The following is a 12,655-nucleotide window of genomic DNA, read 5'->3' on the forward strand; positions in this document are numbered from 1 at the left end:
GAATAATCTTAATTTTAGGTTACTTACTAAAGTTAATTGCTTAAAAAAAAATAGAATCAAAAATCAAAAATATTAAAATTTTAAAGTTGAAATTAAAAAATAAACTTACTTAATTTCTCTTTTAAATTTTTAAAAATTTAAAATTTTTCATTATTTAATTTAGTTTTCTATTTCTTTTTTATTTTTTTTTATGCAAAATGACTTGTTGTATAAGTAATACTCTTGTGTTACTTTGGTGCATTCTTAGCTAGCTTCCCTTATGATTAGGATTATTCAAATTTAATAAAAAATTAAAATTATTGTAGGAAAATCAGTTATAAGTTGAATTATTCTAGATAAATTTTCCTTTCTTTTTTTGTGTTATTTTATACTTTTTATAGCTCTAAATCCCTACAAACAAAATTTTCTTAATATTTAATTATATATTGGTGCTACCGGTGACATTATATTTTGAATCCGCCACTATTTTACTATATGGTAATGACACCTCTAAAAAGTGCCTACACCTAATGGCTAAAGCCGTTGTTCCCATGAAAAACAAGTACCAAAAACCTCAACACAACATTCACTTCTTTTTCAACGATACAAGAAACTTGCTTCTCAAATTTTGTACAAACTTTGGAAATGTTTATAATGGATTTTTATATACATGCAAAATATCAATGTTCACTAGTCAAGATTGCCGCCATATAGCCCATATTGCCTTGTGTTTCATCTTTCTCCAACACACATGTATACACCATCAAACATAAATATAGATTTAGGCTTTTATACATGGTAATATAAGTCATTAGTCAGAAATTGAACTTCTGTAAAACAAAAACACAGAGCCCGATTCTCACTTTCTTCATAACTCTCTCGACTTTCATCACCCTTCTTGTAGAGGGTGCTCGGAACAGATTAGTAGACGAAAAACACAAGGTCAGAACTTTAAAGCAAGATACTATGTACAGAAACGGAAGACTGATAAGTAGGAGACGCTTGTTATGTACTAGGATTCTTCACTCGAAGATCCTTTCATACGCGACTTGTTCCCTTGAATAAGCAAAAAGTCCCTCAAGTCTTTATATCCCCGAAGCTCTTCCAAAGCATCAGCGGTTGTTTTCGACGGTGTAAGGCTTGACGATAATAGGCTAGTGCCAGCCGCCTTCTGAGATTGCTGATCATCCGATTTTAGAAGAGATTGTTCATTGTTGCGGCCCTGTGAATCCTGCCGAAGAGGTGGAGCCTTTTTCAGCATCAGCACCACAGCACCAACCGCAGCGTCTTGGGATTTTCTAACAGGGCCGGATCCTCCATGTTCTTGTAGGTCATTTGGTTGCCCTTTCTTATAGAAGGATTCAGGCCTGCGGAGAGTGCGTAAAAATAAGTGATCATGTCCAAACTAATACGGCTTTACCTATAAGTTTGTCAAGTAGCAAAAAAAGAAAAGGGACCAAAAGAAAATAAAAACGATACCATTTTTATGATCGATCAAATGGTATCATTTTTGCTTTTGGACGACATCTGATTTTAAGTAAAATGTGGTCTCAAAAGGACTTATTGTTCAGAAGTGAAATACATATCTAGGGGTGGAAGTTTGCTATTTGGTTTTTTCATAAAACCAAATCAAAACAAATTTACTTTGGTTTTTTACTTTTCAATCCAAATCAAAGCGAATTGGGCTGCAATTCAAATCATGTGGGTTTTTTTTATCGTCAATTAAAGTTATCTTTTTGCATGTGGGTTTGCACAAGATTCACTCAACTAGTAGCTTAATTCAATGTAAAAAGTGAGCTCCTATTTTAATTTGATTTAGAATTTCGGTTTTTTGATTTTTAGTAGGCTTCAACAAAATCCAAACCAAAATATTTCGGATTTGAAATTTCCAATCTGAAACCAAACCAGTTTATACCAAGTCCAAATCAAATTTCTTATTCTGTTTGGATTTATTTGGTTTACGGTTTTTATTCGAATAACTTTCACCCCTATACATATCCTACAATGACTTTGAAAGACAAACTAAGACAGGAAACCTCGTCAAACATTTCACACACAACATGCAAGGGCTATGATCAGAGCAATTTGTCGGCAATAGAGTGCCGCAACAAAATTGCTATACTTTAATCCAACCCAAGGTCTATACATAAACTATAGATCTAAGGCAATGTTCTTATCAGCTCATTTCAAGAACTTATTAGCACCCATTTACGTTCAATGTAATCAGACAACACAATATTGAAATGCTTTAGACCAAACCAGTCATGATTATCTTCTCTTCACATTATTTCAAGAACTCATTTCCATCAAAGTCTTGTTGATGAAAAATTTATGAAATTTGGGAACTTAAATCGCACATTGAAACAAATTAACCAAGTATCAACATGACAGTTTAGAGTAGAAGTACAGACAATGTTTAGTGACAACAAGAGTAGACCGAAGAGATTCACACCAGACCAAATTACCTATTGGTATTAGGCATAAAGATTTAAACTAGACCATGCATCATATCAAATCTCCTTACAAGGAAAACACGGGCTTTCTACATTAAACATTGCAGAAAACTTGAATAACAACACCACTAAATAGAGATTAGTTGAGGGAAGACAGCAACAACAAAGACGCTCATCTTGAGACCAGATGAAATCTTGATTCAGTTCAACTGTCAAATAACTCATAGGGAAAAAAGTTTAATTACAGAAGTCACATTCAAAGTCTACCTTACTCGCTAAAGTCACAAATAGAGTATATGACTTCTGAGTGAGTATAGTATATTGGCGATAAAAGGGCAGTAGCAACGGTACAAGTTCAACAAGTTCATATTGATGGAGATGTTTAGCCATACGTGATTGCGGGGATTGTGGCTTTGCCATCATACAAACCCTCTAAGTCACTAAATGTCACCCACTAGGATATTTTCCATTAAAGTCTAAGGAATTGCACGATTGCACCCGTTTCCTTTTTAGAGGAAAAGTATATATTTTCTCTCAAATTTCTCTCTTCAGTCCCACATACTTTACCCATTTCGTTAACTCATTAGAAGAGAACACATGGAAATGCAAATTTAAGGATAAAGCGAGTATTTGTTACTTATAGTCACTGAAATCCTTATGCATTTTCGCTTTTGCTAACAAAAAAGACAAATAGGTCGATTTTTAGTTTATACTTTAACCACATTATAAGGTCATAATACGCTCCAAGCCTCCAACCATCTACAGTTGAACAGAGTATGCCATCATCTTAGGGTACCGTGAACAAAGCATCCTTACTAGGTCCCATTAAACAAGACTCTGTTACTTGATCGTGAGCATGACTAGTAGATCTCAAATTAAATTTGGATACACGATAACACATGGGCATTGCAGAACACCAAAGAGATCTAACATGTAAAAAGTTCAAAACCATTCATAATCATACCAACAAATAAATTCAAGACCTTAAAACAAACACAATGACTTTGTTAACTTTCATGATATAGCCAGGGTACATGATTTGCTAATCTCTCTGCGAACTGAAAAAAGTGAATTATAGTTGTTTTTGGGCTAATTTTGTGCCATTTTTTGGCGAATTGCAAAATTAAAAAGTGAATTATGCTACACTAATTATTCCAATTGCAAAAGGGAAATCTTTAGGACACAAAATTAGCTATAACTTCTTCATCAATCAAAAGGATCAGGAGATTACGGAATATTGACAGTTCAAAGAAGTATCCAGTAAAAAGAATCTGACCTGCAGCTGCTATTATTGATGATTGTCTAACCTAGGCTTGGGTCTTCTCTCTACTGTTAATTATTAGTTAAGTATAATAGACATTCATAACACATATTAAAGCCCAACACTAAAAAAAGTCTCATTAGTCATCACTTATTAGAGATAAATTATGTATAAAATACTCCCTTCATTCTTATTTGATGTTCCCTAAATGAAAGTGATCCAAGTTTGGAACTAAGGATTAGGCCAATGAATCCAAGAATCCAATCTAGGTGATTGAATGCAAGAGTTTAGTGGACCCTTAATGAACATTGCATGAAAATGGAAGGATATGATCAGATGAAACTGATCTTGGATAAAAACTCCGTTGATTTCAGTCACCAAGAAGCCCTTACCTTCTAACTCTCAATCAAAGCTTCACCCACTTTGATCTTAGTGGAATCTTGCTATAGACCCACTTTGCTTCACTCATAAAGGAAGAAGCATAAGTTAGGAATATGCACCTGCAACTCCCCTTGAAAGAGAACAACTTTTTGTAGATTCTAATCACTTAAAAATCTTAATATTTACAATCATCAAAAGCTTCTATATAATAAAATTGGACCTTAACAAAGCATACTTAGTTCAGAATGTTCAAGGAAGTTAAGGAATGTTAAATCTTTTAGATGGTTAAGATATATTGCATAATAAAATAAATAGAGAAAAACGGGGACCATAAACATGAAAAGAAATACATAAAATAAAGTTAGTGGAAACATATGGAGATCGTAAACATTAAAAAAATGTAAAATAGTTAGTGGGAAACATGAGGGGACCATAAGTATTATAAAAATGTCAAAATAAAGTTATTGGAAAACATGTGGGGACATTAAGCATTAAAAATATTAGAATTAGGACGACTAAGGCTAATTATGTTCAAAAAATGCAACGTAAATAGAAATATTCTTTAGGGGCACACCAAACAGAATTTCCAAAAAAGGAAAATGGGAACATTACATAGGGACGAAGGGAGTATCTCATCTCAAGCTCTATCGTTAGAGCCTTAGTACCCTAGTTCAGGTGCTGTGTGACTGAAAGGTCACAAGTTTGAGTTCGAGTTCGAGTTCAAGTCTAAGAAGTAGTCTCGTGTAGAGATGTTGGGTAAGGTTTGCCTTCATGGTAAGACCCTTCCTTGGACCCACGCTTTGTGTGTCGAGATTCCCCTTTTTAATTCAACATGACATCTATGAATGACCTAAAAAATTCTAAAAGATCCACTTTTCTTATGTAAGAGGAATAATAGTATACGAGTGTCCAAAATGAACATGTCAAAGAGAAATCCCATTGGAGTTTTAGGGAGCTTTAATAGTGAGGTTTTGTGAGAGAATTTTTATTGGAGTTATTGAATTCACATTAAGAAACATAAACCTTTGATTCTGGGGGAGGGTACTTTAAGGTACCATTAAAGTTCTTGTGTTCTTGTTTTGTTCTTGCATGCCTTGTTTGTGTGTGTTGTTGGTTGGCTTTGTTTTTTATTGATTTCACATCCTCTTCTCTTCCTCGAGTGTCCAATGTTCACAACTTAGATATACTTGGTCATGATTACATCAACAGATAAAATTAGGACCGTCAAAGTTCAAATAATAAGACTTTTTTAAGGTTCATGCTATAAAATTTCCAATTGCAAAGGGGAAGTCTTGAAGACATATTAAATGAGATCTAATTTTACATCGAAAAAATAAGGAGGTTATGGATGGTTCAATAAATCATCCAGCTAAAGGAACTCGAATCTGTAGCCGCTAATACTAATGATTTTTCAACTTAGGCCCGAGTATTTGATCTCCAAAAGATACAACCACATTAGGTATTTGGGAGATAATTGGTATATCAAATCTAAATGGTACATTAGCATGTTCTCGATTGTTACTTATAAGTTATGCGTTATAGAAATTCACTTATTAATGACTATAAAGAGATACCCAGTATAAAATATCTAATCTCAACCTCTGTCTTGTGAGCTTCTGCCTTGTGAGCATGGCTCACTGACTTATACAATTCAACACCAAATCTATGAATGACCTACTGAAGAGTGAGCTAATGAAGTATTATTTGCTTCCCCCAGATTTAAAGACACTTAATGTAAAACATGCTTTTACTTCTTTTTTCTCACCAGTTTGAAACTTAATTGCAGTTTTTGTTTTTACTTAATACTCCTCTGAAGTATCAGAGAGCAGCATAAACAAATTAAGCCCCACTTTATCTTCTGTAAGAGGAAAAATTTATACTGGTATCCAAAATGGAACAGGCGAAATTTCAACTTAAAACTTAATGGCAGTTAATTTAATAAAGTAGGAAATGCATAGTGATAGAGAAAACAAGATTTTTATCCTCCAAATTTCAACTCACATCACACATAGTTTCATATTAATATTGAATCACTACTTTCTACTTTGAGTTGGATGAATCAGACTTAGTTCCCACCAAAGCATATCAAATTGAAAATATGACGCAAGCATGTCAAAATAAGCATAGAGTGTAAAGGATTACAATTACCTGTTACCTATCAAGTCATCATCATCCACAACAAATGGGCAAGTGAACTCAGCATCATCAAAATCATCATGAAACGATGGCCTACTAGAACTCATAGAAACAGAGATGCCTGGTGAGCTGTTTGTTGATAATCTGGCCCCGGAATATCTTCCGCTTTCATCTCTCCCCAGAGAAAACTAAATAAGAGAAAGTTACAACATTTGAAAAAGAAAGTTGCATTGAGCACTACAAAACAACATGCATAGGCGTAAATGACAACTAATGGCTATAAAGAAAGTACCTTCTCAGTTGATGAGCCACTTCGACATGTAGACCTATCCGATTTCAAAGTGGCAGCTCTTGTAAGCTTAGGGGGAGGAGAAGGTGGCAAAGTTTGCTTGTTGAAAGCCTTACTAGTAGGAATGCGCACAGGAGCACTTTCACATCTCGATAAATACTTTGATGCATCAGTTCCAGCAATGTACATTGGTGGAGAAGGGGATGAGGAGGGTGAAAAGACAGGGGAAGGCCAATATTCATCATACCCAAGATTTCTGCTAGAAGCTTGAAAGGCATCAGGTAAATGCTGAGGCAAGCTCAAAGGTGGGGGAAGATGAGACCTACACTTAGATACTGAAGAATGAGAGTCCGAGTACGTGGGCGATGGAGATGGAAAATTAGACGGCGATGAGGCCCGATAGTTTTCATAGCTCCAGCTATGACGTCTAGCAAATGGAGAGCATGATGGTGAGCCATGAGACCGTGGAAGAGAGGGGAACCTTTTAAGTGGATTCGCTAATGGGCTCCCAACATAATCTGGTATAACCTGTGGAGACATAGGAGTTGATGGCTCTGAGCTGACATCCGAAAGTACAGATCGATATGATACTGAAAGACAAAGTCTACCACAGGCGGTATCAATAGGAGAAAAATTAAATCTCTGCATATCAGCCTCTTCTCGCCTCGTGAAGGGCTCAACAAAAGATGAAACACGATGTGTAAGTGAGTATGTCCGAATTTGTCCAGAGGATATGAGATCTCTGAAGAGTTTGTACGCAGGCAAAAGTCTTATAGTTACATACAACGATCTCAAAAGCACTATTGACTTCTTATATAGTGAGTGCAAATTACCACTGGATTTTTTACTCCCTTGGCCACCATCTCTACTCGTACGGCTCTCATAGTGTACCACCCATCTTTCTATAATCTTTTCATTCTTTGGTTCAACACCAAACTCTTCAAGTTCCAAGTTCATAAAATTCGAAACCTGCTCTTTCAATGTAGGGTTTTTTACAAAATCCCTTTGTGGAGAAAAACTCAAAGGATCCCAATCTATCGAGCGTTGAACCAATATAACGTCGACTACCATTGGTTCGAGATTACTTTGACGCCAAAAATCTATATTTTCCAAAGCAGCAGGGCATTCCCTGAGACCTAAATTGAACCACTTATCCCTAGTCCTAAAGCTTGAAGGAGATGAAGATGACGATGATGGAGATGATAGAGCCTGCTCTCCACTATAATTTCGTGATGACACATAGGGTGACCTAGATTCTAGTATAATCTGAAGGGTCTTAGTGAAAAACTCAGTTATAATTTGCTCCTTTTTTGCAGTATCAGATTGAACATTACCACGAGACGATGCCATTCTCAAAATTATCAAATTATCACCCGGACCCAAAACTCCAAAATCAGTATAAATCAACCCAAACACCAGTAAAATGGGAAAACTAACAATTCCCAATCATCCAATTGTCATTCTGTACAAGCAATACAAAAGCAGATGATTCAATTATCATTGATCATAAAATCGCCAACGAAACAAACTACAATCAAACAATCTAATCAAATTATTAAAACATGATAAAAGGCAAAATCTTTGATGCCCAATCATCCCATTAATCATCATTGTATGATAAGGGCAATGCAAATTAGCATCGATTCAATGACCATTTATAAAAAAATTCACCAACAAAACAAACAATAGCTAATGAGGTTTACAACACTATAACTTACATATCAAAATCAAAACATAATAAAAGGCATGAAATTTAACATCAAATAATCCAAATGATTATCATTCTGTGACATAGCTAATACAAAAACAGATTTCCATTAATTAATCATCATAAAATTCAACAGAAAAAAACAATAACTGAACATTATACCGGAAATTCAAAATTGAAATTTTACTTTTGAACTTACTTGATCATAATCTGCAGTATCCAAATGACAATTACAACAAATACCCACTAAGAAAGGAAAGAAAAAAGTGAACTTACCACTAAAAAGAAGAAAAACCCAGTTCAAAAAGCTGGCAATTCTGAGTCGCAGTTGGTTAAGTTGTATCGAGAACCCTAAAAAAGTAGAGAAAAAAAAGCAAAAATAAAGGGAAAAGTATGAAAGAGAAGCAAAATAAAATTGAAAGATTAATTTTGTTTTTGAAGGCCAAAATTTAATTGAAAATTTCAAATAAACAAGGAATTAGTGGAGAGGAGTGGAAACATGAAAGCCAAAACAGAATTTATTGACTACAGAGTACAGACTGCAGGAAATTGAACACAAGACAAAATTTCTTCCGCAAAGATGGTCTTATCTGCTTCTTTTTTCTCTTGAGTTAGACCATTCCAAAACTTAAATTTAAATGTTTACGGAGAGGATACTCCTTTTAGGTACCGGTGTGGGGCCTTTATTTGGCCCAATCATAGTTTTTCTCCGCTGAAATCAGAATATATGTCCAATTTTAGAAATTTTATTATTAGGAATGAAGTAAATTATAAACAGCAAATTTCACTTCATCTCTATAAAGTTAATAGAAGTTGGGATCGCCCCGATCCGATTTGAGGAGTTTAATTCGAATCAAATCCGAAAAAGAAATATTTGATTCTGAATTCGATTATATAGTTCGAGTCCGATTTAGAGACGAACTGGAGTCGGACCTCATAAAAAAATCCGATACTTCAATCCGACTCCGACCCTACTCCGACTTTGACTCGACCCGACGCCCGACTCCCAATTTGAATTCAAGCCATTTTTGAATTTGAACAAATTCGAACTTCATATTAAAAATAAAATGATAATAGGTTTGTTCGAACCAAATTTGTGAACTTTACACCTGGGTTATATATTAAATCAAATTCAAGTAAAAAGTCTAAACTCGATTTGTGTTTCATATTAACTCAAGTTCACAAAACTTATATTTCAATATCAATTAATAATATAATGCTCAAAGTTTTAAACGTAATATAATATTTTTGGTTTTATAATTGAATATAAGAGAGATCGGATGAATTACAACCAAGGTTGTTAAAAGCGTGAATTTAACTTAAATAGAAAACAACTCTCAGAATTAGATCGTAGAATCGAATGATTCAAGAATTTTGCAAAAATAAGAAGTTGTAATTGCTTATGTATATTGTTTAGCTATTTTTATTATAAAAAATATTTAAAATTCATTTAATATTTTAAAAACTTTATTATTATTCAAAAATACATATATACTACTCCCCGTATTCTTTTTTGTTTGTCTACTTTAGTTGTTGCACACATTTCAAAGCAAAATTTGAGCTTCGATATCTTTTAATACGCATCATAAAAAATTGCAAAATTATATATTAAAAGTTTTTGCATCAAGACGAATCTTACAAGATCCCATATGAATTTATTTTGTCTTCAATATATACTTCAACAATCCAATTTAAGTTTCTCTCCTAAAGTGGAAAAACTTAAAGTGGACAAACAAAAGGGAACGGAGAGAGTATTTATTTGTTTCTGTTTTTTCTATTGTTATGAATTGACAAACATAAAAAGATATACACTAATCATATAATCAATTAGTAAAACAAACACTACAAGTAGATACAGTGATAATGATCCTTAGTAAACTAAGCAATGCCTAGTACAGTGATCTTGTAATAGGTTTATTAAAGCCACGTTATATTGTAACAATTTTAAAACCCTAAAAATTTTATAACAGCAAATGAAAATTTTCACAATCAATAATTCAAAAATTAGCAATTATGAAAACCAATTCAATTATTAATAAGTCAGTATCACTAAATAAAACCAAGACTCAGCTAGTAATCTAGATAAAAAAACCCTCTAAGGTAGCAAAAATTTTCATTAATAAGCTAAAAGTCTAACTCCCACGCATGATGTTCATAAAATAGTCATATAATGGTCAAGATTCTCAATTCAATTATAAGAAAGAAAAAGCTAAGACCCAATTTAATATTTTTTGTGGAGTATTTTTAGAATTGTGTAGAATCAATAGAATTGTAGGATTTTAGTTGCGATTCTATACGATTCTAACAATTCTAATTGCAATTCTAAGATTTGAAGGACGTATTTTCTTTGTTAATTTGTATTTAAAAGATTACTCTACTAGTTTTTTTTTATGATTTTAAAACATTAGTATATATCGATAAGAATAAAGCATGATAATAATCCGAACTCCGTCAGAGGTCCGAGAGTCCGAGTCGGAAGCAAAGTTGGAGTATTCATAATCCGACTTCGAGTGGAGGTGGACTGAAAGGCATAACTTGAGTTTTATTCGGAGTAAAGTCGGAAGGTGGATAATACGAGCTGAGCCTGACCCAGTGCTATCCCTAAATAGAGGTACATCTTTACTATTTTTTCAAATATTTTAATACCTAATTATATGTTTGTTTACTGTTATTTCAGATTTCTATTTTTTAAAAACAAAAAAATAAATTTGTCAAAATTCTTATCCTTATCCATATAAAGTTTACAAACCCTTACACTACTTTTTCTAAACAATTTTTTTTTGAGGGGAACAAATTTATCTAGTCTTAATAATATTGTACAATATCTTCCTTTTTCCATTTTCCATTTCTTGGCTTCACTTTCCATTTACATCTCTAGTAAACTACAATTTTCCAGTGCTTTTGCCCATTTTTTCCTCTCTTCTCACCACATTCTTATAATCTTTTTTTTTTTAAAAAAAATTAGGAATATTATTAAGAATAAAATACTGAAACTTGCAAACACAAGACATAAGCCACCCAAGATTCAAACAAAGGTGTGGACTATGTATTACAACACCAAGAACAAAACTTTACCCATACACCAAACCATAACACCATTTTCTACCATTGATACCCCCAAATGAACTCCCTAACTGCACAATTCTTAAAAACAGGGTATAAAATCACAATTACATCATAATTAATATGGAATCACAGCATCTGTTTCATTACCCACCAATCATACCCTAATCTTTACACTATAAGCCACTTTATTTTGTTCGAGGTAATGACACAAATCAGGACAAGTTCCCAAAGCTTTGCAATTCTTTGTTTTTTCTTTATAAGGCCCTTCCGTCTAGGGATGGCAATGAGTCGGACTCGGCTCGAATTATACATACTTCGACTTTACTCCGGATTTTAGTCGAACTTTTTTTTTCAGTCCACCTCCACTAAACTCGGATTATGCATACTCCAGGTTTGCCCCGAATCGAACTCTCGGACCTCCAACGGAGTCGGATACGGAGTCAGATTATTATCAAACTTTATCGTTGTGATATTGTACTAATGATTTAAAGCATAAGAAGTTAACAAAATATATTTTTCAATACAATTTAACAAAAAAAAATATGTACTTTGAATTCAAGTTTAACATGAAAAATATTCCTAATACTACAATTTAACAAAATTTTCTCGCATTTTGATTTGGCATATTTTATTTGTCTTGATCTGATTTGTCGTATTTTGATTGATTGATCTAAATAAAAATACCAAGTAGTTTTTCAAAATCGAAAATTACAATTAGTATGAGAGAGAGCTTGAATTAGTCACGTCCAGAGTTTTAAAGGAAACAAATATTGGGTTAAAAGTCAAATTTAAAGTCGGATTTCCTTCAGGGTCGGAGTCGGGTCGAAGTGTCGGATTTTTAATAAGGTCCAACTCCGGTCCGTCTCTAACTCGGATTCGGATCGTGAAGTCGGAGTTAGAGTCGGATAACCTTTTCCTCGGACTCGAATCGAATTATTTTCCTCGGATCGAGTCGGACTAGAGTCGGATTCGGACTGAATTAGCATCCCTACTTCCATCCCATTATGAAGTCTACACATGAATTTTGTAGTGCTTCTTTTACACCACACCAATCAAGAATACTCATCCACACAGCCCATGAGAATGGGCAAGTAAACAAAATATGTGTATCTTTTTTCTCACAGTTTGATTCATAATGCTCTATATATGCAATTAAGTCGTGTAAGTCCGTTTCCTCCCAAACAGGGTTATTCCTAAGGGTCGTTTTAAGGTGCAATTATCTAAGGTTCAGCTTATAAAGGGCCCAAATTCAGTTAATCCTTATAATTAAGAATTAGTATTTGTATAAGTATCTTCTAACATAGATCGAACAAAGTGTATGACTATTGAACTACATAGTTAGTGAAAAAATGACCGAAACTTTACTTATATGAGGGCTTTTT

The 12,655-nt window shown here is 33.6% G+C and overlaps 1 protein-coding gene across 1 annotated transcript; it reads right to left on the bottom strand.

Moving 5' to 3' along the window:
- Nucleotides 1-542: 542 nt before the first annotated feature.
- LOC130823818 (autophagy-related protein 13b) lies at nucleotides 543-8,835 on the bottom strand. The gene is made up of 4 exons (XM_057688608.1): nucleotides 8,484-8,835; nucleotides 6,503-7,961; nucleotides 6,223-6,398; nucleotides 543-1,346 (listed from the first exon to the last, which is right to left on the bottom strand). The coding sequence occupies exons 2-4, from the start codon at nucleotides 7,847-7,849 to the stop codon at nucleotides 992-994; spliced, it is 1,878 nt and encodes a 625-aa protein (XP_057544591.1). The 5' UTR covers nucleotides 7,850-7,961; nucleotides 8,484-8,835; the 3' UTR covers nucleotides 543-991.
- Between the last annotated feature and the right edge of the window lie 3,820 nt (nucleotides 8,836-12,655).

The sequence above is a fragment of the Amaranthus tricolor genome, chromosome 9, assembly GCF_026212465.1.
Source record: "Amaranthus tricolor cultivar Red isolate AtriRed21 chromosome 9, ASM2621246v1, whole genome shotgun sequence".
NCBI classification, from domain to species: Eukaryota; Viridiplantae; Streptophyta; class Magnoliopsida; order Caryophyllales; family Amaranthaceae; genus Amaranthus; species Amaranthus tricolor.

What these genes read in the sequence shown, in the direction of transcription:
- LOC130823818 (XM_057688608.1), bottom strand. Translation starts at nt 7,849, where the DNA reads ATGGCATCGTCTCGTGGTAATGTTCAATCTGATACTGCAAAAAAGGAG. An exon ending in GTGGCTCATCAACTGAGAAG is followed by an intron (nt 6,399 to 6,502) that starts GTACTTTCTTTA and finishes TCTCTTATTTAG; the next exon opens with TTTTCTCTGGGGAGAGATGA. An exon ending in GATGACTTGATAGGTAACAG is followed by an intron (nt 1,347 to 6,222) that starts GTAATTGTAATC and finishes CACTCTCCGCAG; the next exon opens with GCCTGAATCCTTCTATAAGA.